At 59.7% G+C, this 24654-nt stretch overlaps 1 protein-coding gene across 10 annotated transcripts; it reads left to right on the plus strand.

Moving 5' to 3' along the window:
- The first annotated feature begins 266 nt into the window (after positions 1–266).
- ALS2CL (ALS2 C-terminal like) lies at positions 267–23827 on the plus strand. 10 transcript variants are annotated; one of them, XM_074312491.1, is made up of 27 exons: positions 267–605; positions 3339–3410; positions 4433–4556; positions 5315–5513; positions 5843–5908; positions 6352–6517; positions 6991–7122; positions 7816–7935; positions 9405–9463; positions 9604–9670; positions 10140–10336; positions 11447–11512; positions 11923–12021; positions 12123–12284; positions 12955–13066; positions 14210–14287; positions 15152–15282; positions 16467–16640; positions 16757–16853; positions 17049–17206; positions 17764–17832; positions 18673–18846; positions 19873–19915; positions 20756–20817; positions 20924–21073; positions 21380–21476; positions 21869–23827. In XM_074312491.1, the coding sequence occupies exons 3-27, from the start codon at positions 4454–4456 to the stop codon at positions 21941–21943; spliced, it is 2856 nt and encodes a 951-aa protein (XP_074168592.1). In that variant the 5' UTR covers positions 267–605; positions 3339–3410; positions 4433–4453; the 3' UTR covers positions 21944–23827. The 10 variants fall into 10 exon arrangements, with proteins under 10 accessions (XP_074168592.1, XP_074168590.1, XP_019579589.2 ...); XM_074312489.1 differs by having other exon boundaries at positions 268–605; positions 4415–4556; XM_019724030.2 differs by lacking the exon at positions 267–605 and adding an exon at positions 646–764 and having other exon boundaries at positions 4415–4556; positions 5293–5513.
- The last annotated feature ends 827 nt before the right edge of the window (positions 23828–24654 follow it).

Consider the following 24654-nt stretch of genomic DNA (forward strand, 5'->3'; position numbering starts at 1 on the left):
TGCTGGTCTCTGGATAGGGCCCTCTTCCCCTCAGTGTTCTCAGCAGTGAAAGGGGCAGAGGCAGCTCGGCGACACCAGTCATCTCCTGGAAAGGGATCTGGCCTAGCAGCCCTAGGGGGACCGGGTGGCAGACAGCGGGCTCCTTTGTTACCAGCGTGAAGCACGGTCCCTCCCCCTCCCGGGAGGTCCTCAGTACTAGGTTTACGAAACCCTTTCCAAGGTCGCAGTCCCTGGCGCAGACAACTGCTGGCTTCACGCTCTACCGGTCCATGTTCAGACGCAGGAGTGGGGGGAAGGGGACTTCCCCAAGGTCACACAGACAGGAGTGGCGGCTGGCCGTGGACGCCCGGCCTAACGGGTGGAGGGTGCGGCGGCAGCCTCGGTTTACCCACTCTACAGGTTTCACGAATCCACCCAGCGCTCCAGGAAGCAAGGCGAGCCTGGGAGTGAAAGTAGAAGGGTCAAGGTCCCCTCCCATCGTTGTCTCCCGGGAGTCTTCGGACTCTAAAGGACACCAGAGGGAGACCTCAGGCGAGGCCTCGGGCACTGGGCGGACCGACGCGGCGTCCCGCCTCCTCCTAGGCTGGTCCCTTGGTCCCGCCACCGTGAGTAAAACCCGGAGGCGTGGCGTGGCGAGGGGCGGGGCCGGGGCCTAGTGATACGCGGAGGGGCGTGGTGGGCGGCGGGCGGATCCTGGCGGCGTGCAGGCGGTGGCGAGCGAACAGCGGCTCGGCTCTCCCCGCGCCCCGCACCGCACCGCACAGGTAAGGGCGGGCTCCTTCGCTCCGCGCTCTCTGCGCGCCAGGTGGGACTTTTGTCTCCGCGTCCCTTCGTGCCGCGGCATCGCCGTCTCTCTATGGCTCCTGGGTTCCAGCAGCACTCACACCTATGACGTCCGAGTTTATCCGACCCAGCGGGGTTCAGCTTCAGCCTCCCTGACTCGTGGTCACTTGGCTGGTTCGGGTTTAGGGGTAACGCAGGGAGAGCCTCTGCGGGGACGGGCACGGCAGGAGCGCAGTGCCCTGGGGCTTCCCCTGGGCCGTGGTGCGAGGGCTGCGGGGCCTCACCCAGCCTGAGAGACTGCCAGGAGGAGGTGACACTGGCTGGTGTTGCCTGCAGTGACAACGGCATGGGCGCGTGGGCGAATGCCTGGTGGCTGGAACAGGAGCCCATGTTTGGGAAACTCCAGTGATAGTGCGTGCCTGGCCGGGAGAGGAAGGGAAGTTGTGAAGTATGCGACCAGAGATTAGGAGTGGGGGAGCCTCTAGGACAAGAAGCTGGGGGCCAAGGAGGGGCCGAGGTGGAGACTGAGGGCTCAGCGGTGACGGTTCAGTGCCCCCTCCCCTGGGCAGCCCCTCTCTGTCTACCACTAGGTTTGCTGGTCCATCAAGGGGGCTCCAGAGCGGCCCAGGAAAAATTCTCCACAGCAAGTAGAACGTCTTTGCCTGTCCAGACCAGGAAATACCAGAATGAGTGCCATGACAGGGTGTGGCTGAGGGGCCAGAGGGGTCAGGACTTGGCGAGGGCAGGGGAGGCCTTAGGAGTGACCCTGCCTGAGAAGGACCCAGTGTGGACAGAGGCCAGGAATGCAAGACAGAGAGCAAGTCTGGCTGCTGGTTAGATTGACACAGGGACAGGCAGCTGACTCACCTGGGCACGCCAAGACTGGCCAGTTTTGTGCTTACTCCGCCCCATGGTGAGCATTAAGGCTGCCTGGGGAGGTAGGAGGCTGGGCCCTCAGGTGAGTCGTCCAGCTTCTCTGAACCACGTAGCTCAGGTGTGGCTAGTGGGACTGGGAACCAGAGTTCTGGGTCTGATTCCCATACATGCTCTACAGATAGTGTCTCTGGGGCCTCCTGTTCCTTCCTGGGCCTTAGTTTCCCCATATATAAATCACGTGCAGCCTCCCACTAAGGAAATTTATAACTGGATGGAGAGAGAGGGTAAAGAGGCCATTCTCTTGACCAGAGAGAGGAGGGTTGGGGGTGTGACTGGGTTAGAGAGGAAAGGTTTCCTGCTGGGTCCCTGTCATGTTAAGGTTCAGCACCTCCTCCTGCTCCCTGCCTGCAAACACACACGCTCGGGTATGCTCACGCCACGCCTCACTCCTGCCCTCATATTCTCCTCATCACCTCCAGGATGTAGCCCAAAGCTCCCTCATGCAGGGGGCACCAGACAGTATCCCCCAGCCTCAACTGGCCTGTCCTCTGGACAGTGTGACTCACTTTCCTATGGTTAGAGGCCCCTTTGGGGCCACAGACCTGGGAGGGCTCATATAGTGTCTGCCAGCCAGGTAGGTAAGACTCATCCCAAGGGGCCCCAGCCTCAGAGGAGGCTGAGGACCAGGTCCCCAAACACAGAGCCGCTTCCCTCCACTAGTTTATCCTTTTTAGGGAGGACTACAATATTTTAAAAGTTCTGATCTTTTCGGACCCCCATTTCATAGAGGAGGTGACTGAGGCTCAGAGAGGAGCGGGCTGTGGATAAGTTGGGGCCTGACCAGGCTGAACAGCTGAATAGGAGGCCACAGGGGGTCCTATGGGAGCAGCTGAGGTGCGGGTCATAGCTCCAGGGAATGGGAGCAGCTGCCAGGCCCGTGGGGGAGAGGGGCAGAGAGCTCTGTGCCCTGCGTGTGGCATTGGTATGGGTAGGGCTACCTGGCCCCCAGGTGAGGGTGGGGGATACTGGTGTTCAAGACCTTCCAGAAGTGATATTTACTGCAGGTCCCCTGCTCACCCTGATCTCGTTCCCAGTCTGCGCCTCCTATTCTGGCCGCACCCTCCCTGCTCCGCTTTTGGCCAGTATCCACACCTCTCAGCTCAGACCCCAATTGCCTGCCAGCTGAGGGTGGAAAGGTCATCCCCCAAAGGGCCTTTCCATTCCATCAGTTTCTGGGATACCAGTGAGGGTCAGGTGGGCCCAGGCCACACTTGCTGTACCCCTGATCCATTGGCTGGGCTCTCCTGGTTTGCCTGAGCTGACCTGGAACCACCTGGCCCCCTCCCCTGGTGGGAGGGCTGGGGTTGCTTGGGGGGGAGGGGGGCAGAGAGAGAAGGAGGCTGCAGCTGGGCTTCTAGCAGCTTCCCCTTCCTGCCTCTCCCTCCTGAGGCCTCGCCCTCCTGAAGCAGCAGCAGCAGGAAAGGTGGGGCGGGAACGCCTGGGCCTGGGCCCTTGGCCAGAGTTCTGAGGTACCTGCCCCACTCTGCCCCAGAGCCAGTGCCCTGGGGGTTGTAGGCTCCTCTGGGCTGGGTGGGGAGGGCTGACCCCTTTCCGCTTGGGTCTGCCCGTGTCGTCCGCCCATCATCAGCTGCTTCAATTATGTTTCCCGCCTCACCCAGGTCGGCTAACTCCAGAGCCTCAGACTGTCAGCACCAGGGAGAGGCAAAGTCTGGGCAAAACTCCTTTGTCAGGTGAGGGCACCGAGGTCCAGTAGGAGGGGGCTGTGTCCACTTGGAGGCTGCAGCCTGGCTGTGGGGGTGGGGTGGAGCCCAGACCCCTTGCTGCCCCACCCTCCAGGCAGGATGTGCCTTCTCAGGTGATCCCTGCCTCCTGGAGGGTCCCTCCAGGGCAGGAAGTCCAAAGGTCAACCCATCTGCCCATCCCCACAGCCCCCACATCTTGAGTAGGACTCATCCAGCAGGGTCGGCCTGGTTGGGGGGGGCATGGCGGTTCTGACTCCCACCCACACTCACCCTCTCACTGCTTGGCATTCCTCTCATCTCCTCTACAACTGTCGCCAAGTATATGTCCCCAAGTCTGAGTGACACCACTCCCTCTGAGGTCTGCCATGGCTCCTCCGTCCACCACTTAACCCTAAGTGGTGGGACACCTGCAGAGCCTGGGCCCTCATGGTTCCCCCACCTACATGCCTTGTCTTTCTCTCGGCCTTTCTATTTCTTGCTCTTCCTTCATGGCTCCCGCAGAAACCCCCGCAGCCCCGCAGACCTCTCCTTTCTTACCCAGTCCTATTGGGTGATAGGAAGTCCTGAGCCATGGCCTTGAGAAAGGCTGGGCTCCTCTGACAGCATGTCCTCGTTTCCAGTCAGTGGAGAGAGGGCTAGATCAGAGGACCGCTAGATGTCACTCTGAGCCCTTGGGAGCCATGGTGGGTGTTTGAGCCCAGGAGTGAGCAGACCAGAACTGGGCCTGGGCCTGAGGAGCGTCTGCCTTTGGGGGTAAAAAGGGATGCTTCCCTTGGCAGTTGAGTCCTGTCTCCCACTCCTTCAGGCTCTCCTCAGCTGGGCCCAGGTGGAGCGTGGGGCAGGCGTCAGTGCCCAGGCTCGGAACTTCCCGTTGAGGAGGCCTGGGCTCATTGCTCAGTTCTGATATGGGGTGAGCATGGGCCTTACTACTGGCACATGCCTGAGAGGATGGGCACTGACCCTGCTCCACCCTCTGTGCTGTCTCGCTCTAGTCTGGGCCCCGTTCACAGGCCGAGGCTGGCACACTGGCCATGTGCAGCCCTGAGGAGGAGGCCCTGCTCCAGCTAGAGGAGGTCTTCTCAGCCACCCTCGGCCGAATTAACAGCCTTGTCCTCCAGCCGCTGTTCACGGATGGTGAGTCTCAGTTCTCCTGTGAGGAGGGTAAGGGACACAGGAACTGTCCAGTGGCAGGAGTGTTACCTGGTGGGGCCCTCTGACCTTCAGCTTTCTCACCCTCTCGTGGAAGGGGTGGCACTTGGTGTCAGCATCTTCTCATGGGACTGGAGTCCTGGCCCCCAGGTGCTGCCTGCTCCTTTCTCAGGGATTCTGAGGGGCCAGGCTGTGAACCCTGTCCTAGCCCAGACCTGGCTGTGCGTCGAGACGAAATCCCACCTCTCCCGGGGCACAGGCCTGGATTCTCTGGCTGAATTCGCATCTTGTGCTCCCCCAGGGCATGACTGGAAGGGGGGATGCTGAGGTGTTACTTCCAGTTTGGGTCTCACTTGTCAAGTGACCTGGGCAGGTGCCTTCTTCTTGGGGGCTCTGTCCAGGTGTCTGTGAATGACAGGGACTGCGGGACTCTATGGACTCCACATTCTGGGTCCGAGGAAGCCGAGACTCTGGGGCCAGTAGGGTACTTGGTGCCCCGGGTCATCTTGTCCCTGTTTAGTGAGGAGGTGGGTATGTGCTGTATCTACATGCCAGGGTGCTGCTCACCACTCCAGCCCGCACGGCCCTGCTGAGCTCAAAGGGGGCACATGAGTGTCCAGTCCTGTCCCAAGGACGCTTGGTTGCAGCTCCAGGGCTGTGGGGTGCTGCTGAGCCTCTGTGTGTTCCCTAAAAGGGGGAGTGGCCCTGTCCCCCCTCACAGTGTGGTTGTGCTCCTGCCCCAGCCCCAGAGCCCTCGGACCCCGAGGGCAGAGAATGCCTGCAGCTCCTGCAGCAGCTGCACAGGAGCTCCCAGCAGCTCTGGGAGGTGACAGAGGACAGCTTGCGTTCGCTGCGGGAGAGGCTGCGCCACCCAGATACCATCGGTCTCGAATCTCTGCTGCTGCTGCGTGGTGCTGACCATGTCCTGCAGGTCCACGTGGAGTAAGACAGCGAGGAGGGGCTGGGGCTCGGCCTGGGTGTCAGGGTGCCACCTGGGTCGGCCTCAGTGGGCTTGGGCTTTAGCCTGGTACCGGCTCAGACACCCCAGACCTGAGCATTGGGGCCTCCCAGGGAAGAAAGATTTTGTGAGTTAGAATTGTCTTGTTGGGTCAGTCAAGACTTGAGGTCACCAGTGCCTAGAGCCAGGCCACTGTCGAGGCCCTCAGGGTGGCAGCCACTCAGTGAGTGGGTTCTGGGGACCCCAGAAGGACAGGGACTTGGGTCTGGAGCTAGCGGCTGGGCCTGCAGGGCGCCCCCTATGCTGCCTGCAGGTACATCGAGTCCTACACGAGCTGCGTGGTGATGCAGGCCTTTGAGAAGGCAGCAAAGAGGAGGAGGTAAGCATGGGGTACCACAGTGGGCCTCTGGGTGGATGGGGGTGTCTGGGAGGGAAGAGCAGTGAGCGGCACAGCCTGAGACTCATCCAGAGCACTCCTGGCTCTAACAGTTCCTCACTGATCTACCCCGGAAGAGAGGCAGGGAAGCCTAGTGAGCAGACTCCAGCTATCCACTAGCCAGGGGTGACCCTGGGGTGCGGAAGGGGGACACTCCTGCTCAGGGTGGACGGTTGTAATCACTGATCCCTTGGAACACTGAGATATTGCTACTAAATCTCCAAAAGGGCCACTCAGGATCTGAATTTACCTGCGAGGAGAGAGGTTTGGGGTCTGAGACTGGTGCTGGGATCTCGGGGGATTAGCCAGGCCAGGGAGGTGATGATGATGGTGTGGGAGTGGAGGAGGGGAGAGTGAAGGTGGCCTGTCGCCCTCCCTCCACTCAGCGACTACTGGCGGCGCCAGCGGAAGGCGCTGAGGCAGCTCCTGTGGGGCGTGAGCGCCGAGGGCTCGGTGGGCACCTCGCTGGTCCAGGCCCTGCGCCAGCCGCTCACTCACCACGTGCAGCAGTATGTGCTCCTCTTGCTGAGCCTCAGGGATACCATGGGGGAGGTAGGTGGCAGGGGCCAGGCGCTGCTCGCCATGCTTGTCCCGTGGGGAAGCCCAGGGAGGGGAACCATGCGGCCCTGGCTCAGGGCACCTGCCTTACTCAGGAAGCCTCGTTTGAGAAGGACCGGGCTGGGCTTTGTAGACATGGCTGTGTCCCGGGGGTTTTGAAGGGACATATTTTTGCCCCAGAGTATCTGAGGTACTTGGCCCTGGCCTGGGGGAGCCCCAGAGACCCAGAGAGGAGACGTGGAATCATATACTGGCTGTGAGAACACAGGGCCAGCCCAACTGAGGGAGTCATGGAATGGTCCTGACTCCCCAGCCTGCTCCTTCCTACTGGCTTCTCCTCTGAGGATGAGCTGGCAGGGAGAAAGGGTGAACTTTGGCTTAGACCCAGGCCAGGGCTGGGGCAGCCCTCATGGGGTGGGAAAAGGTTCTGATAAGCTCCGTGCCCTGGCTGCTCTGTCTTCCTGCAGCATCACCCCACCCAGGAGCTGGTGGTACATGCAACCACCCTCTTTGGGAACCTACAGTCCTTCATGAGGCAGGCGCTGGACCAGGCCGTGACCACGCAGGTTCTCTGGCGCACGCTGAGCAGCCGGCCGAGGGTGAGTTCGAGGCCTGAAGATGGTCAGGAAAGGGACTCTGTCGGGCAAGGACTTGCTGGGTGGCTCGAGCTGCTTGCTGTACGCTCTGTGCCTCAGTTTCCCCATCTAGAAGCAGGGTGGTGGCTGAACCAGGTGGTTGTGAGGTCCCTCTGTCTACTCATCCTCACCCACTTGCTGACACCTCCTGGACCAGGCGGGAGCTGGCTCTGGGGAAGCCTAGTGAGCAGACTCCAGCAGAACTGACCCTTGCTTCTGGGATGTCACCAAATGATTGCATCCCCACGCCCCTGCCCACTGTGTGGACTGCCCCTGCAGAGGGGACAGTCCCTGTGTCCTGAGAAGGCGTGACAGGCTTGAGGCCCAGTGTAGAGAATCAGGAGAGCAGGTGAAGGAGACAAGAATTGTCAGAGAGAAGCAGATGTGGCAGAAGTCTGTGTGAGATGATGGCGGCTTGTCTGAGGCCATGGCTTGAAGTGGGTGGGGGAGGACAAGGTGACACTTTAAAAGAGGTTGTGCTGCCCTGCTGGGAGTTGCCAGAATGGCCCTCCAGACCTCAGAGCCCCGTCACTGTCCATCACTGTCCACCACTGGCCTAGGGGCCTCCAGGAGATGCTCAGAGTGGAGGGTCCAGGGTGGAGGCAGCACCCAGGACAGGGGTGCCTGAACCCTGCGCCTCCCCCATCCTCTCCCCAGGACGCACTCTGCACTCCTGCTCGCCGACTCTTGCAGGACAGCCAGGACGTGCCCGTGACGGTGACCCCACTGCGGGCAGAGCGTGTGCTGCTCTTTGATGATGTCCTCGTCCTTCTGCAGGTTGGGGGCGTGCTGACTGGCGGTGGGGGGTGGTCTGGGGTCTGGTTGAAAAAGGAGTAGGAAAGAGACAAAGAGGTGGGAGCGAGACCTGGGGCTCGTGGGGAAGTGATGGGGCAGAAAGGCAGAAGGCCAGGGAGGGGGCAGCCGGCACGAGTGGTCCTGAGGAGCGTGGGCTGTGGGGCGGGTGCATCTGGACTCAGCCTTTCCCAGCCATTGACATTGTCTCTGCTAATGTCTTCACGTCAGGTTCCTCATCTGGAAAATGGGATCATTGTGAGTGAGTTTGTCCTTCAGCAGATGCTGGACAACTCTTAGTTCTATTCCTCAGACAGGAGAGGAACCCCAGATGGGGGGCATGGCTGGCCCTTGGTGGCTGAGGAGGGCTGGATGAACACTCAGCGTGCGCGCAGGCATCTAGAGAAGAGTGCCCCACAGAAGCGGTGCCTGGGCTCTAGGCACAGAGACGTCAGGAGGGAGCCAGGCCTGGGTTTGGGATTGTTCCGTGGCCAGTTACCTTGACTGCTTCGTTCCCCTGAATTGTTTGCTCTTGTGACAGCCACAGCACTGTCTTCTGTCCCGCTCTGGAATGTCAGTCTGGAACTCCCCTGGAGACAGGGAGGCTGAGGTCCGGGAAGGATGTTACTTACATCACCCAAACCTGTGTCCCCTGAAGCCTGCTTTGGGGGTTCTGATTCAATCTGAGTTCCCCTCCACTCCTAGCATTACAGGCTGTGCTCCGGGTACACTGAAAAGATACTGTCATTTAAATGCACTGAGCCCTTTCCTACCTCTGGACCTTTGCACATCCTGTTGTCTTTGCTGGACCCACTCTTGTCCCTTGCCTGTGTCTGGCCCACTCCTCCTTAACTCAGCACTGCGCCTGGTGCCTTCTCTTCCTCCTGTGGCAGTGACGCCTGGCCTGGGCTGGGCGGGATGTCATTACGTAAAATCTTCCAGAGGAAGAGGCGTTCAGTGTGACTCTCAGAGCAGGGATGGTATTTCAGGTAAAAGGAACGTCAGATCGCGGAGAGTTTGGGGCAAGCTCGAGAAGGTGCGAGTGTGGAGTGGCGGGTGATGCTGTGCTGTGGAGAAGGGGACGCGGTCTGTATGGACTCAGGTGGTAGGCTCAGCAGTGAGGTCGCCATTCCCCAGGCAGCAGGAGCCTTAAGGAGGTTTCCAGTCCAAGCTGCGTTTCCAGACGGCAATTGTGGTAGCCATGATAGACCAGGACTGGGGGGCAGGGAAGGCTGATCCCAGGTTCCTGGCCAGAACCCTAGGTGGGAATGAGCTGGAGGAGCTGCCTTGGAGATGGGAGCAGGCCAGGGTGGTCAGGGACTCAGCACTGGGCGTGCTGGACAGAGCAGCCTGGGGACACGGGTGGCCGGTGCCTGGGGACAGGGCCGGGCCAGAAGAGTAGGTGAGCAGCTGGTCTGGGCTCTGGATGACACCCCTGCCCTGTCTTCTTCCAGGGCCACAGTGTCCACACCTTCGACCTGAAGCTGGTGTGGGTGGATTCTGAGCAGGACGGGTGAGCAGCCTCCTCCGTGACAGCCCTGGCCCTCCCTCCCCCTATCCCATTAAACCTGCCTGCACCCCAAGGCTCCGACTCCTCCCCAACACCCTCCTGGATAGAGCTGGGGCCTACTCGCCACCTCCATCTGTCTGTAGGTGCATGTTTCACCTCCTCACACCCGAGGAAGAGTTATTTTTTTGTTCCAAGGACCCCAAGGGCCAGGTGAGTGTGGAGCAACTATGAATTAGGGTTGGGGCCACGGGACTGAGGAAGGCCACAGAGGGGAGGGGAGGACATGAGTGCACAGCCCTGGGGGATCCATGGGTGTGTCAGACCTGTGGTGTCATGGTCAGAGGGAGTCAGGGGTCAGCCTGGGGTCAGGCATCAGAAAGCCGTAGAGAGCAGGTATTTTCCTCTATGAAGCCAGCACTGGGGCCCGTGTTACCGCTGCCCCATGGTTTTGTCTGTCCCCTCTGGGCAGGCCCTGAAACTGCACAGAAGGATCTCAGGTCTGGCTGGAGGGCCCTAGGGAGCAGCGTGGAGCAGTTGGAGTTTCCTTCAAGTGACAGAGTGGGGTCAGGGGTGGGGAGTGGGTTGGAGAGAGTCATACTGGAGCCACTGCAAGAAGTCTTCCTACAGGGGCTGCCTCCAGCAGCAAAGACCTGTCTGGTGTTTCCCCTGTCCCCACCAGGTGGTCTGGCAGTGGAAGGTGACCCAGGCCGTGTGCCAGGCCCTGCGTGGGAAGAAGGACTTCCCGCTGCTGGGGATGGGCCTGGAGCCCTCCAAGCCCCCCATCTGCCGCTCCATGGCATACACCTTCCTCGCGGAGGGCCGGCTCTGCCAGGCCACCTATGAGGGCGAGTGGTGCCAGGGCAGGCCCCATGGCAAGTAAGTGACGGGGGCTCTGAGCTGGGCAAGTCGGGGCTCCTCTTAGGAGTCTGAGGGGCAGACAGCCCCATGTGGACCTAATTGCCTTGGAAAACGATCCAAAGGCTGTTACTTCCTATGGTCAGTTGATCAATTCTGTTGGTCTCCCAGAGTCTCTCTTAAGTCTTCTTGGACAGGACCTGGCTCATAGTAGGTCTGTGCCGTATAAAATTTTGATGGTGATGCCAGGGCGTGGGGCAGACATCCGGTGGCTGGCCTGCAAGGCCTGCATTTGCCCTTCTGTTCTCAGGAGGTAAAAGGCTGGACGGTCCTCATATCTACGTAGAATGGTGTGGCAGTGGTGGAAATGGTTTGCAGACATCCTGTCTTCATCAGTCCTTACAACAGTGCTCTGGGGGAGTGGTGTCACCCATTTGATAGGTGCACCAACTGAGGCCCAAGACAGGCATGACTTGCCCAAGGCCTTAGGGCAGGTTATAGGGTGTTCCTGGCCACAATCTCAGGTCTATCTGACCCCACAGGCACATAGGCTTTTGAAGAACATGTGGCCACCCGCTGTGCTACAGCTGGGAAAACCAAGGTCCAGAAAGCACTAGGGACTTGCCAAGGTTATGCTCCGAAGCATGTTTGTTAGTTCTGATCCCTGAGACTTCCAGAAAGGGCTTGAGAAAGCTTATGAACAAAAAGACAGAAAAAACTATGCCGTGTCAGAAGAGAAGAGGAGGATGGTAAAAGCCCCACTGACTATAGCATTTGGCTTGAGCTGGAAGATTAGCTCTGAGCTTCCTGTCCGTCAAGGGGAAAAGGGAACCTGGATGTTTCCAGAGTTCTCCCTATGGAGTGTGGCGAGTGTGCCCCTTGAGGCTGCTGGGGCAGTTGTGCCAGAGAAGGCTGAGAGCTGTGGGGTCACAGAGCTCAGAGAAGAGGGCTGAGAAGGGCAGAGAGTACAGTCCAAGGGGAATCTAGGTCTCTGAGCGTCTTGGGCGGAGACAGGCTGGGGGCCTGGGCATGTAGACGGGTGCGTCTGGGGTGGAGGGTGGCTGGGGGCCTGGGCATGTAGACGGGTGCGTCTGGGGTGCCTGATGCCCGTGGACCTCAACTGTGTTCCAGGGGAACCCTGAAGTGGCCAGACGGGCGGAATCACGTGGGGAATTTCTGCCAGGGCCTGGAGCACGGGTAAGGCTGGGGCTAATGTGGGAATGTGTGGTGGGCAGCAGAGTGGTTTTCACCCCTGCCAGTCACCACCAGTCTGGACCCTCCTAAATTCCCAAACCTCAAGGAGGAACTCAGAGGCCATGTGGTCCAGGTTCCCTCATTGTACAAAATGGGAACCGAGGCCCCGAGGAGGGGTGGGCCGTGGTGGGAGTGGCCCAGAGCCAAAAGGTGCTCTGAGCGTGTGTGGGGACCAGGGGGTGTCCTGAGAGAGGCCCCTGGAAAGTCGAGGGCCTGAGCACCTGTGAGATTCTCCCCATCATCTCAGAAGCCCCTGGAGGCAGGGACCCTCCCGGGTGGCATGGAGGGGTGTGTGGCCGGCTGTCTCAGGTCAGGGTGGGGGTGCCCATGGTGCTGACTTCCTTCCCTGGCAGCTTTGGCATCTGCCTGGTGCCTCAGGCCTCTGAGGACAAGTTTGACTGTTATAAGTGCCACTGGTGGGAAGGCAGCATGTGCGGCTATGGCATCTGTGAGTAAGTGACCCTCGGCCTGTTGGGAGGGTGGGCTCCAGGGCTGGTCATCTCCCCTGGGCTGCGCTCCGGGAGGCAGGACCAGCCGTTGGTGACCTCTCCAGGTACGGCACCGACCAGGTGTACAAGGGCTACTTCCAGGAGGGCCTGAGACATGGATTTGGGGTCCTTGAGAGCACCCTGCAGGCCCCCCAGTACTGCAAGTACACGGGCCACTGGAAGAAGGGCCAGAGGAGCGGCTATGGCGTCGAGGAGGACGGTGACAGGTGAGTGCTTCACGGCCCTCCAGGATGGGGGCAGAGAGACCCTCACAGACCAAATTGCCTCAAGTCAGTGAGTCCATTCTCTGTGTCCCCGCGGGGTCTCTCTGAGGTCCCTCACTTCCCCCTCACGCCCTTGGTCATCTCGGGGCTCACGATGAGGGAGCCCTGGCCCCCTGACTGCGGGAGACTCCCTGTCCTGGCCCCTCTTTGTGCTGTCTGAGAGGGTTTGTGACTCCCAGATCTGCTGCTATCTAAGGATCACAGCCCTTCACGGCTCTCTGGGCTCTGAGGCAAAGCTCAGGGTCCCTGGCCTGGCGTGTAAGGCCCCGCCTACTCCTCTGACCTCACCCCCGCCCCTGATGCCCATGCACCCCTCCAACCTTCTGAACCACTGAGCGGCCCTGTATGTCTGTCGTACACTCCTACCTCCATGGCTTTGCACGCGTGTGAATGGTACCCCCGCTCCGTCTGTGTTTCTTGCCACCTCCAGGCAGGCTCCCTCCATCTTCCCCCCTCTTGGGGGTCCTGACCTCACCTGCCCTGTGTCTGAGTTGCGTGGATTCAGGCGATGTCACTGCTTCGTATCTGCCCCTCTCCCATGCCAGCAGAGCACACCGAAGGTGCATGGGAATGATTCCGAGCCGACTCTGGCCGTCACCCCCTTTCTCTCCAGGGGGGAGCACTACATCGGCATGTGGCAGGCTGACCAGCGACATGGGCCGGGGGTCATGGTCACCCAGGCAGGAGTCTGCTACCAAGGGACCTTCCAGGCAGATAAGATAGTGGTGAGTGGGGTGACCCACGCGTGTTCTTAACTACCCTCCCCCTGTACGGGGGCTGAATTCTGAAGCCCTCTGCATTGGGGTCTCTGAAGCTGAGCTGAGCAGGCTGGTCCGGGGTGCGAAGCTGGGTTCCTAGGTGCTGGGGGGGGGGCCAAAACCTGGACTAGAATCCAGTTCTGCCAGCCCCCTACCCTGGCCTTTTGGCTAAGTCCCTGCCCCTCCCAGCCTCAGTTTCCCCATCAGCAACTCAGGTTGCCCAGTTATCGTAAAGACTCAGTGAGATAGCAAGGTGAAGTGCACGGTGATGGTGATGCCAGCAGCCTCTGCAACCAACATTTATAGACTCCTGACTGGATGCCTCGCTCTGGGCTCAGCCTCCCAGAATGATCCTGTGGGATCCTTCCAGTAGCCCTGCGGCTCACGTCATTGTCCCTAGTGTGTGAATGACAAATGTGACACTCAGAGAGGTCAGAGAACCTGTTTAATGTCACATTCTACTGAATGGCAGAGGTGAGCCTCAAACCCAGGTCTCGAGCTGGGGCACCCAGCACTCGCCTCCTGCCTCACGTACACCCTGCCAGGGGCTTGGTGCACGGCAGGGCTCTGGTCTGATGGCTGTTATTGTTATTATGGCTTGTTTGTTTATTTATTCTACACTCGTTCTGGAAAGGATTGAAGGAGGAAAAAAAGACAAGGACAGGCACATAACATATAGTCAGAAATAAGTAGAACAGAAATTGTATCCTGTTTGGCTCTGAGCTCCCTGGCAGCTAGTGCAGCACGGGCATCTGATCAGGTCCACGGTCCCCCCCCCCCCACCTCCTCGGGTCAGTGACAGGGAAGTAGGCTTGGTTCAGGGGAAACACAGCACTTCCTGAGCCGTAGGCGCGAAGGATGGGTCCCCCAGAGCCAGGTCCGAGGGTGTTTGTTGTTCAGGGTCACCTGGGGATGAGGTTCGGGGGGCTCGTGCTTAGTGCACAGCAGGCCAGGGCTGGCACCCCACCTGGCTCAGTCCAGCGAGGTGTGCCACGGCTCAGGACCCTGTTCCCCATGAATAAGGCCCTTTCCCTACCGTTCCCTCCCCACGCCCTGTCTTCTGGTCCGTGCGAACCCACCACTTCTCCTCTCCCCGGCTTCCTTCTCTAGGGCCCAGGGATCCTCCTCTCTGAAGATGACTCCTTGTACGAGGGCACCTTCACCAGGGACCTGACCCTCATGGGGAAGGTGAGGGCCACTGAGACCCTACTGCACTCCCTGCTGAAACTGGGCTGCAGTCTGTAACCTGCTGGGACCCAGGCGGAGGTGTGAGCAGTGGGTGGAGAAGGTAGGGGAGGGCCCCTCCCATCTTCACCACGTCCCAGGGGTGGGCGCAGCGACCCTTCCCTGTGGAGGGTGATTTGATCCTGGCAGGAGTCAAGAGGGGCGGGGCGGGCTTGCTTTGGGTGCAGTGGGTGCTGGTGGTCCCCTGGCTGTGTACCCTTACAGGCCCACTAGTGGGACTCCACCCCCAGCACCACCACCATTAGTGCCTTGGGCCGATGCCCCTGGAGTGACTGCTTTCCTGCCTGAGCTGACCCAGCTAAAGGCAGTGGTATCCCTGCTGGGGCTTTGGAAATGTGGGGGCTGTTTTGGTTTTGTAATGACTGGAGGGCACCTTGGCATCTGATGGGTGGAGACCAGGAGAGCTAGGAATGGGGCAGCCCCATGCAGCAAAGAATTGCCCCTCCCCAGGGCTGGTAGTGCCTCTTGCCCTCCCGAGGCCCCTGCCTACCTCTGGACTTACCCACCCCAGCTCCATAGTGGTTGTTCTCCCCATTCTGAGCTGTGAGTGTCTTCTCTCTCCCCCTGTCTTCTACCTTAGAGGTGAGCCCCTAGGCGAGGGGGACAGGTCTTGGTGAGGGGACTCCTGCGTGGGTGGAGCATTAGGAGTCCCTTGGGTGGAACAGATTGAATGGATGGAGGGAAGGTCACCCACTAGTTCCTAGCCTCTATGGCCCAGGATGGACAGGCCTGTCATGATTGGATGGAAGCACTGACGGACAGACAGATAGTAGACAGACATCCCTGCCTCCCTCTCCTGGCTTCCAGGGCAAGGTCACCTTCCCCAATGGCTTCATCCTGGAGGGCTCCTTTAGCAGTGGGACAGGGAGAGGACTTCATACTCAGGGTGTGCTGGACACAGCTGCCCTCCCGCCTGACCCAAGCAGCTCCTGCAAGAGGTGAGACCCTTGTCGTCTGGCCCGGGCATTCTGGAGCCTGTCGGGGGCAAGGGCGGGTGTCTGTGTGTCTCTGTTTCCACCCGAAGGTCTCAGATCTTATCAGAGGGGCTTTTCTATACTTCCTCTTAGCTCTTTGGAGAGTTCAGAGCCACCAGAGTACATAATCCTCAAGTCAGACACTCTTGGAATCAAGGGCTTGTGTAGTGGTAACTCCACATGCCACAAAACTAGAGAAAAATATTATATGTAGTGTTTGCTTAGACCCTGCTTTTCTTCTAAGGAGGGTATAAGACAGCTTTTTTCTTGGGAGGGTCTAAGCTGTCTGTTTTATAAGACAGCTTATAACACAAAACAAACAAGCAAGAATAAAACAGAAAATAAAAATGTGAGTTGAGCTTAAAAGAAAGGGAGGTGCAGATAGGCCTTATAATAGTTATGTTTGAGCGTTAGCCTTGCTCTGAGTTTCCCGGCAGCCAAGGTGAAGAAGGAAACTTGCTAAGTGGAAGAAGGAGACTTGGTTTTGCATTAATGAGGGCATTAGTGGTGGTTCTAACAGGGTGCAGTCCCAGCCAGCATTTCAGATGTGGGGAGGGGGTACAGTTGGCTTCTTGATCCATCATCCCTGCATGCTTCTCCCTGACAGTAGGAGCTGAGCATGGCCAGCAAACCTTAGGGGCATGACCCAGCCTGGGTGGGGTGCAGGTGTGGGAAAATCTGTGAGTGTGACATGGGAGGGCAGTGCTCCATTAGACACACACAGAGCCAGACCCCGAGCCTGTTGGCCAAGACAGGATCAAGCTCAGGAAGGAACCAGATGTGGGAGGGAGAGCGGGGTCTTGTGGAAGGGAAATACTGGACTTTTGGGCACTGGTCTCTCTTAGGACAAGACCCCACTCTCTGGACTGGGCCTCCAGCTATCCACATCTTTCTGTCTCCTTTCCAGGGCTCTGTGTGGCCCTGTCTCTCTCCTCCACCGAGCAGTAGATTCTCTCCGTCCCTTCTCGGCCTCTCCTTTCTCCTCCCGGAGCGTTGGAGGTAGCCCCATCTGTATCCCCAATCCATCCACCCTTCTGGGCCCTCACTCTGGGCCAGGCTGGCTATCCCCACCTCTCCAGGGGCCTGGACAGGGTCCTGCCCACCCCTGCTCCATTTCTACCTCCTGCCCTCCACCACCCCCATCGCAGGCAGCTGGGCCTGGGTGCCTTCCCTGTGGAGAGCCGCTGGCAGGGTGTCTATGGCCCCTTCCGGGACTTCGTGCGTGCTGGCTGCCCTGGGGACCTGCAGGAGGCCCTGCTGGGCTTCCACGTGCAGAGCTCGAGGGAACTGCGCAAGTCCCAGGAGTACCTGTGCTGCGAGAGGTGAGGCCAAGGTGTGCTTGTGCCTGTGCACCCCTGGGGGCATCCAGAAGGCTTCCTGGAGGGGGTGGGCCTGGGCCCAGGCATGGCGAGAAACATGTGTATGTGTGATGCCCCAGAACCCAACCGGATGACAGTGCGGGAAGAATGGAAGACATCCTGGAGGAGCTGCTGCAGCACCGGGACCCCGAGGCTCTGCAGCAGTGCCTCAGCAAGGTGAGGGCCCTCCGGGAGAGGGGCCTACATCAAAGGGGCCTTCTCACTGCCCCTAGTGCTGACTGGAGGGGAGGCCCTTCACCGAGGGCCTCAGTGTTCCCATCTATGAAATGGGAGCAATCTTGGGAGTCTTGTCCGGGCCCACTGCACTCCAGCCTTAGGCCCTGAACTTCTCTTTGCCTACGCACTGGCCAGGCTCTGAGCAACTCGCTGCATCCCCTGGGAAAGCTGCTCCGGACTCTGATGCTGACCTTCCAGGCCACATACGCAGGTATTGGGGCCAACAAGCACCTGCAGGGGCTGGCCCAGGAGGAGGTGAAGCAGCATGCCCAGGAGCTCTGGGCTGCCTACAGGTGAGCTCAGTGGCACACGTGGGCAGGCACTGCCCTGTGACCCCAGGGGGGTGAGCTCTGCTTTTTCTATGCATCGGCTCTGCCTGGCACCCTGAGCAGGAATGGTGCCACTTCCTCAGGTCTGGATCGAGAAGGAAGCAGAGGGTGGGTTGGTCAGTGTGCAGCTGGTGAGCAAAGGGGTTAGAGGGTAGAGAGATGATGGCAAGGCCTGACTGGGCCCTGGGCTGACCCCTCACCCCAGGGGAACTCTAACCCCACTGCAGGCTGAGCTTGACCCTGGACTCAGGCCCCATCTCCAATTCTGCTGACCTGTGACCCCCTCAGTCATTACAGATAGGGCCCTGGATGCTGCAGTGCCCTGTATTGTGAGGTTCTAGGCCTCGGGCTGGCATCCTATCCTCCCAGACTCGTAGGCACTGCGGTTTGGGAGGCTGGGCTGTGCAGCTGGTGCTCCATAGTTCTGAGGGGAGGAGCCACCTGCCTTGGTGGCAGGGCAGGTGGAGCTCTGGTTTTGTAGCAGGTGGCAGCCACGCTGTCCCTGTCTCACTGGTTTGCAGGGGTCTGCTGCAGGTTGCCTTACAGCGCAAGGGCCAGGCCCCGGAGGAAGAGGAAGACCCAGAGACAAGGTAGCTGCCCCCGGCCCCTGGGGTCTGTGGGGTCCTCCCCCTGATGGCAGCCAGGCTCGGGTCCAGAGAGGCCTCACACCTTTGCTCCCGGGGCCTCCCTTGGGGAAAGGGGTGCTTCTGGGGGAAGTGTTGGGAGTTCATGCCATCGACCGAGCATTATTTATTGACTATTCGAGGATCAGAATGACCCATGAGCTCTGTTCCACCAGCAGCCTGGGAGGGGGTCAATACATCAGGTGTCTCTGTTCTGAATGTGTTAGCCCAACCTCCTCTCCCTGGTACGCAGCTGCCCCAGGCACCCTCCTCCCTGCGCACAGATGGGAAGCTTGAGGCTACACAGCAGGAGTTATGTGGGTCATTAAATCTGTCCTCCCAGGACCCCGAGATCAGACCTTATAATTTGCATTCAGACTCCCGGCCTGGAGACGCTGCTCAGAGAGGTCTTCCTGTCACTGCCGTGCAGGGGGCGTGGGAAATGGGGTTAGACGTTAAGGAGAGCGTCTCCCTGGAGTCCTATGAAGCACAGAAAACTGGGAGGCAGGACTGGCCTCGCCCGGAAGTTCTGCTGCCAGAGTCATTTGTCCATCTGGGGCCCTGGTTTTGCTACTAATCAAATGGGGATCAAAATCCTGCCCCACATGCTCCATTGGCTGTGCTGTGACCGAGATCAGGCTTGGGAAGGGTTTTCTGCGGAGTGAAGAGGGCTGGAGGCAGGGACACTGTCGTGGGCCAAGGAGCCATGTGGGCTTCTGGAGGGGCAGCCCAAGGAGTGATCCCCACCCCTAGACCCCCAGGCCCCCACCGTGCCGACCCCCGCCTGTCCTTGTCGCTGTCACTTAGGGACCGGCAGGTGCATGGATTGATGCTGCCCCTCATGCTGCCCAGCTTCTACTCGGAGCTCTTCACCCTCTACCTGCTTCTTCATGAGAGAGAGGACGGTCTCTACAGCCAGGGTATCACCAACCTGAGCCTGTTCCCCGACATCAAGCTGCTTGAGTTCTTGGATGTGCAGAAGTAAGCCCTCCCCCCACGCCACGTTTGCCAGAGCTCTCGTGTAGCAGGGGATACAACCTCCACTCTTCTTTAGCGAAAAAGGGAGGGCGTCCATTGGCCGTGTACCCATGAAGTCCTAGGTTATGCTGGTGGGGCTGAATTCAGGTGTGGCTGGACCTAGGTGCTCAACGGCATGCGAAAAGGAAGCAACTTCTCTCTCTCTCTATCTCTGTTGGTCTGTCTCTGGCTCCCCCGTATGGTGACGAACATAGCACCAGCCACTCAAGGTTTATACTCTCCCAGCTCAGTCCCCACCACTGTCCCCACAGGGAGCTGGTGTCGCTTTCCCAACAGCTCCAGCAGAGCCCCTAAAGTCCCTCACTGGCTTGGCTTGGGTCTTGAATGTGCCCCTGAATGCTGACTGTGGCCCAGATTGGCCGGGCCTGTCTCAGTATGCTGCCTGGGGACAAGATAGTAGGGAAAGGTCACCTGCTCCCGGCTCTTGGATTGAGAGTGGGGGAGGGGAGTCCCTCCTCTCTCAAGGGGAAACTGAGCAGATCAGAGCCTCTCTTCTACCTTTGGTTGGAACATATCCTATCTTCTCAGCGCCCCTTCTGATCCCTGATACTGCAAGTAACCAGGACATGGATGCTCGGTCCCCTCCCATGCCCGGTCTCCTTTGTCACACAGTGACAATGCTTCCTACCCCATCTCCCCTTTCCTCGTGTGAATGTTTCCTGCATGTGACCAGTCACCAGCCCAGAGACCTGGTGGCCAATGGCTTCCCAGGTGCCCCTCTTCCACACCCCCTCCTGCTGCCAAGTTCTGCTCATGTTTTGGGGCCAGATGGAGGCCGCCTTCTCCAGGATTCCCTCCTGGCCTTCCCTTCCTTGGACTCCACGCGCGTGCTCTGGGACGCCAGGGTGGACCCCTTTCCTGCACTCGGCCCTGCTGGGAGACATGGTGGCACAGGGAATGTGCCCTCTGACCTCAGACCCTGCCCCCTTCCTCTTGGCAAAGCCTCCTATCCCATCTTCCAAATTTCAGGCACCTGTGGCCCCTCAAGGACCTCACACTGACGACCAATCAGGTGAGAGAGTGGACCCGTTAGCTGCCCCAGGGGAGGCCCGAGCTCTGAGCTGGGCCTGCAGATTCACCCAGGCTTCCAAGCAGCCTTCTGCCTAGTATTGCTGGTCAGCGGCTACAGAGGATCCGGGAGGAGCAGAGGCGGGGGGGCAGAGGCGGGAGGGGCAGAGGCAGCCGAGGGAGGCGCCAGGTTTCAGCGTTGTCCTGATCTCCGTGGGTGAGGCTATAGCCGCTGGCCCGCAGTGGGTGGGCTCAAACACAGGCTCTGCCCTTTTACAGGTGTAGTATTTGATCTCTGTGCCTCAGTTTCCTCTTCTGTGAAAGTGCCACCTCCGCTGTACTAGTCTGTCTCATGGGGTGGCTGTGGGGGGAAGTGGGCAGGCACTACCCAGGCAGTGGTCTCAGAGGGTGTTTGCTGGACCCACCGTGGGGAGGCTGTTAGTAAAGCGGGTTCTTGGACCCACCCCAGGCCTACTGAATCAGAAACTCAGGGACTGGACTGGGAATCGGTGTCCAACAAGCACCAGGGTTCAGGAGCCATCGACATAGGCGGCCAGAACTGGGCAGCACCCAGTGACCATAGGCTGTTGTGATTATTATCTTTTGGATCCATTTTCAGCCTCCCAGACTGCTGTCATCCATCTACCCCACTTTATAGTCGAGTAAACGGAAGCTCACGGTGGCCCTGTGGCTTGCCCCAGGTCACTCAGTCCTCTGGGCAGGGCTGTGCTGCAGCCAGTGTTGGGGGTGGGGTGGGTGACCAGGTGCCCAGGTCGCCCTGGGGAGGAGGACATGACAGCCAGGGGGACTGTGGCCTTGTCTCACTTTCTCTCCCACCGCACAGAGACACTCCCTGGTGAGGGACAAGTGTTTCCTGTCGGCTACTGAGTGTCTGCAGAAGGTCATGTGAGTCCACACCCTGGGTAGGGTGGGAGTGAGAGGCAGCAGTGTTGGGGCACCCCGTTGGGACGGAACCCGAGGGCCTTGACCTGAAGCCAGCCCCACTCTGCAGCAGCACGATGGACCCCCGGGAGAAGCTGGAGGTGCTGGAGAGGACGTATGGGGAGATCGAGGCCACTGTGTCTCGGGTGCTGGGCCAGGAGCACAAACTGCCCATGGACGACCTGCTGCCACTGCTCATCTACGTGGTGTCACGTGCCCGGTGAGCTGCAGCCAGGCCAGGCGCTGGCTCCCTTCCCACCTGCCCCTCCCCCTACCAAGACGTACTCTGAACAATGGTCTTTGAACATCAGGGTTTATGAGCACAGTTTTCTTGGTACCACTGGGGATGCCGAGGCCCAGAGAGGAGAGACTCCCAGAGTCCCAGCCTGGGTGCCGTGGGTGCCAGAAGCAGAGCAGGGACCACACTGCAGGTGTCTAGCCGCGCAGGCCAGGCTCCTTCCCTAGCTGCTCGGTGTCTGTCCCTGATGTACCCCCTTCTCGCTCTCACCTGGGGGCCGTTCTGCAGAATCCAGCACCTGGGGGCCGAGATCCACCTGATCCGTGACATGATGGACCCCATCCACATAGGGGGCTTGTACGACTTCCTCCTCACTGCCCTCGAGGTGAGAGACAAACGCTCTGGCCCTGGGTCAGTCCCCTCCCCCGCCTCAGCCACCATCCTGAGCTTGAGCTCACTCACCTTCACGACTTGTGTGCCTTTATGGGAGGGTCCCCGCAGAGCCCTTGGTCCTGCCCTTGTTAAAAGGGGCCGAGGAGCAGTGGCCACAGTGCGTCTCAGCCCTGGGGACCCCAGGACCCCGAATGTGTTCTAGGCTGTGTCCCCAAGCATAACAGGAGAGGGAAGGCCCTGTTTCCTTGCCGACTGTGGGGAGGGCTGAGTTGGAAACACTGGTCCAGGCCCGGGAGGTGGGCACTCCCCGGTATCTGGCCCCAGAGCCTGTGCAGGCGGCTAGGACAGGCAGCAGCTGGCCTCAAGCCCGCCTCTCTGCTGCAGTCATGTTACGAGCACATCCAGAAGGAGGACATGCACCGCTTGCCCAACCGCCGGGACTCCGGGGAGCCCTGGTAGCGTGGCCTCTCCAGCACAAACTGCAGAACCGAGGAGCCAGCCGTGGATTTCCCGTGGAGCGAGCATGGCCCAGCTTGGCACCTTGTGGCCCAAAGAGCAGAGGGTAGCATGGGGCCTTGGAGGCGGCTCTTGAAGGAGATGAATGTTGAGTTTCTCGCGGGGAGGTGCTGCCCCGACTGGGATGAGGGTGAGGGGTGACGGGTGTGGCCCCAGAGCTGGTGGTTTCCCCTCCCTCTGGCCCTGTCACTAAGCTGTCGCAGATGGCCTGCTTGACCTGGAGCAGCCTGCAGGCTGAGGGCAAGGAACCTTGCCCCCAAGTCATTGGAATCACCCTGGGCCTCAGTGTCACTGTCTGTAAAATGGTGGACTAGAGAGTTTATAAAGGAGTTTCCATCCATCTTGCTGAAGTCCTTCCGGAAGTCTGACTTTGGTCTGTCAGGCTGCAACTGAAATTGTCACGTCACTGTGAGCGTTGTCCCGTTTCTCCACTCCTGATCGGAGGCTCCAAGCTGCTAGTGCCCACTGTCTGCCGGGCCTTTCTACCCTGAGTGGTCTCTCCTGGGGACCTGCTGCCTTCCCGACTGCTCCAGGGGTGAAGCATGAGGAGAGGGTGGGTTCATGCAGCTGCCGGGCCCACCCCCCTGCCATGCCCTCTGCCAAAGCAAGTCGGATCACTGTTCTTGGCTGTAGGCATGCCTGCCATAAACAAAGCACTGACCTCGGAACTGGAGATTTCAAGGAAGCCCACCACACCTGAGCCTGAGGCTGAATCCCCAGCAGGAGCCTCAGGGTGTCGGGGTGGCTGTGGGGCACCCACAGACCCCCAGAGGTGATGTGGGGCAGTGGGCCGAGAGACCCACCTGCCTCCCTGTGCTGCCGTCTTCAGAGGAACGGGCAGGGGTGGGGCTTTTTCTGACTGGTTCCACCAAATGTGGCAGCTGGAATGGTCTTGGGCTCTGGTTTTGCCAGAAACCCTGTGACATCCCCACGAAGGTCCCTGGAATGGGTTCGAACTGCTGAAGAGTTTGGATACCCAGGATACTGTGGGCATTCGTGCTTCCCCAGGAATGGCAGCTCTTACCAGTATTTCCATCCTCTCCAAGCTGGTTCTTGTGTTTTGACAAATGAGAACAGCCTTGCCCTCGGGCAGCCCCGAGTCTGGGAGATGCTGCAGCCTCACTCAGAGCCCCCATGCTTCCCAGGCTTCCTCCAGGATCAGGGCACCCTCGCTACCATTCAGACTCGCCAGCACCCGCCCTCTTGACCTCACCTGCCCAACTGGAGCCCCTGGACAGGACCTTGGGAGAGTTCAAGGGTGGCCAGGACTGTATCAGACCCTTTCTACAAAACCATGGAGCCGGCGAGGACCTTCTCATTAGATGGGCAATTGACCCCTGAGGTCACTGCTCCATTTATAGAAGAGATTCCTGGAGCCGGGTAACTACCTGCCATGTGGGTGCCTCAGAGAGGCTGACAGAGATGGTTGCCCTTCAAGGACCCCAGCGATGACATCTCCCGGCTGCTGCAGGAGTCCGTTCAGCTGCAGTGAGGGCACACTGGTGCCCACTCTGGAAGTCCAGTTGGCCGGAGTCTCCTTCACGATCTGGCCCATTCTGCCCTCTGTTGTTCTGGTCCCCATCTCTCCTCCAGGATGAGGATTCCCCTTTCAGCAGTGACGTGAGGAAGTGGCAGAATTCTTCCTGATAGCCCCAAACAGGACTTTGTGGTCACCTGGGCCAGGGAGGAGAGAGACCCAGGAGACACTGCTCAGTGACCACCCACAGGCCGCTTTCTGACAGGCCACACTGGCCCTGCCCTCGAGGGCCTGGCTTTGGGGCTGAGAAAGACAGAGACATCGGAGAGATTAAATGGCCTCTCAGTGAACAGATGTGTCTGAGTCCCTCCGACTGTGGCGCTGGCCCTGGAGACCCACCTTTGCCCTGGTGACTCACCCCCACTCCCGCCCCCACTGCAGCCCTGGCCCAGTGTGCAGTCTCTCTTGCAACTTTTCACCCTCTGCTTCCCCTTGCCCATTACTTCCCTTCCACAGCCAAACCCACCTACTGCCACCCTGCTCCCTAGTTCCTGCCCTGCGTCTGGTCCCAGAAGTGTCCTCTTCCAGGCCCACTGGGTCCCAGGCTGCTCCAACCTCACAGGCCCAGCTCCCAGGAAGCCCCTATGACCCAAGGAAGAAGGCTCCCCGCGCCCTAGCCCTTCTCCAGGGCCCCTTCCCTGACTCATCATGTTACTGGTGAGCTGGGTGCCTGCTCCCTGGGTTCTTCAGGGACACTGCTGGCTGCCTCTCCCTGCACGAGTGTCAGTAGCAGTGAGAGATGTGGGTGGAAACAAGTCCACTCAGGAGAGGTCAGAGTGATGGGCCCTGGACCCGAGGGTGGGTCTGCATTTAAGACTGGCCGGGCAACATCTGTGCAAACAGAAGCCCCTCAGGCATGACCAGGACAAGCAGGGACCCACAAGGAGCTAGAGGCCTGGCCAAACTTGGGCTGTGAGCAGTCAGGAAGTTGATGCCAACTCCTCAGGAGAAAGGGAAGAGAAGACAGCTGCTCTCTGTCTGTCTCGGCCTCAGGTTGACCTCGCCTGGGCTCCCGGGGCTCAGGCCTGGTCCTCTGGCCCAGGGCCTGGTCCACACCCGACAGTGATGGTGCTATAGTCTGGCACGCGTCTCCATGAACTGATCTGCTACAGGGCAT

This window comes from Rhinolophus sinicus, linkage group LG10, assembly GCF_036562045.2.
Source record: "Rhinolophus sinicus isolate RSC01 linkage group LG10, ASM3656204v1, whole genome shotgun sequence".
NCBI lineage: Eukaryota > Metazoa > Chordata > Mammalia > Chiroptera > Rhinolophidae > Rhinolophus > Rhinolophus sinicus.

What these genes read in the sequence shown, in the direction of transcription:
- ALS2CL (XM_074312491.1), top strand. Translation starts at nt 4,454, where the DNA reads ATGTGCAGCCCTGAGGAGGAGGCCCTGCTCCAGCTAGAGGAGGTCTTC. An exon ending in TGCCAGGGCCTGGAGCACGG is followed by an intron (nt 11,513 to 11,922) that starts GTAAGGCTGGGG and finishes CTTCCCTGGCAG; the next exon opens with CTTTGGCATCTGCCTGGTGC. An exon ending in GAGTGTCTGCAGAAGGTCAT is followed by an intron (nt 20,818 to 20,923) that starts GTGAGTCCACAC and finishes CCCACTCTGCAG; the next exon opens with CAGCACGATGGACCCCCGGG.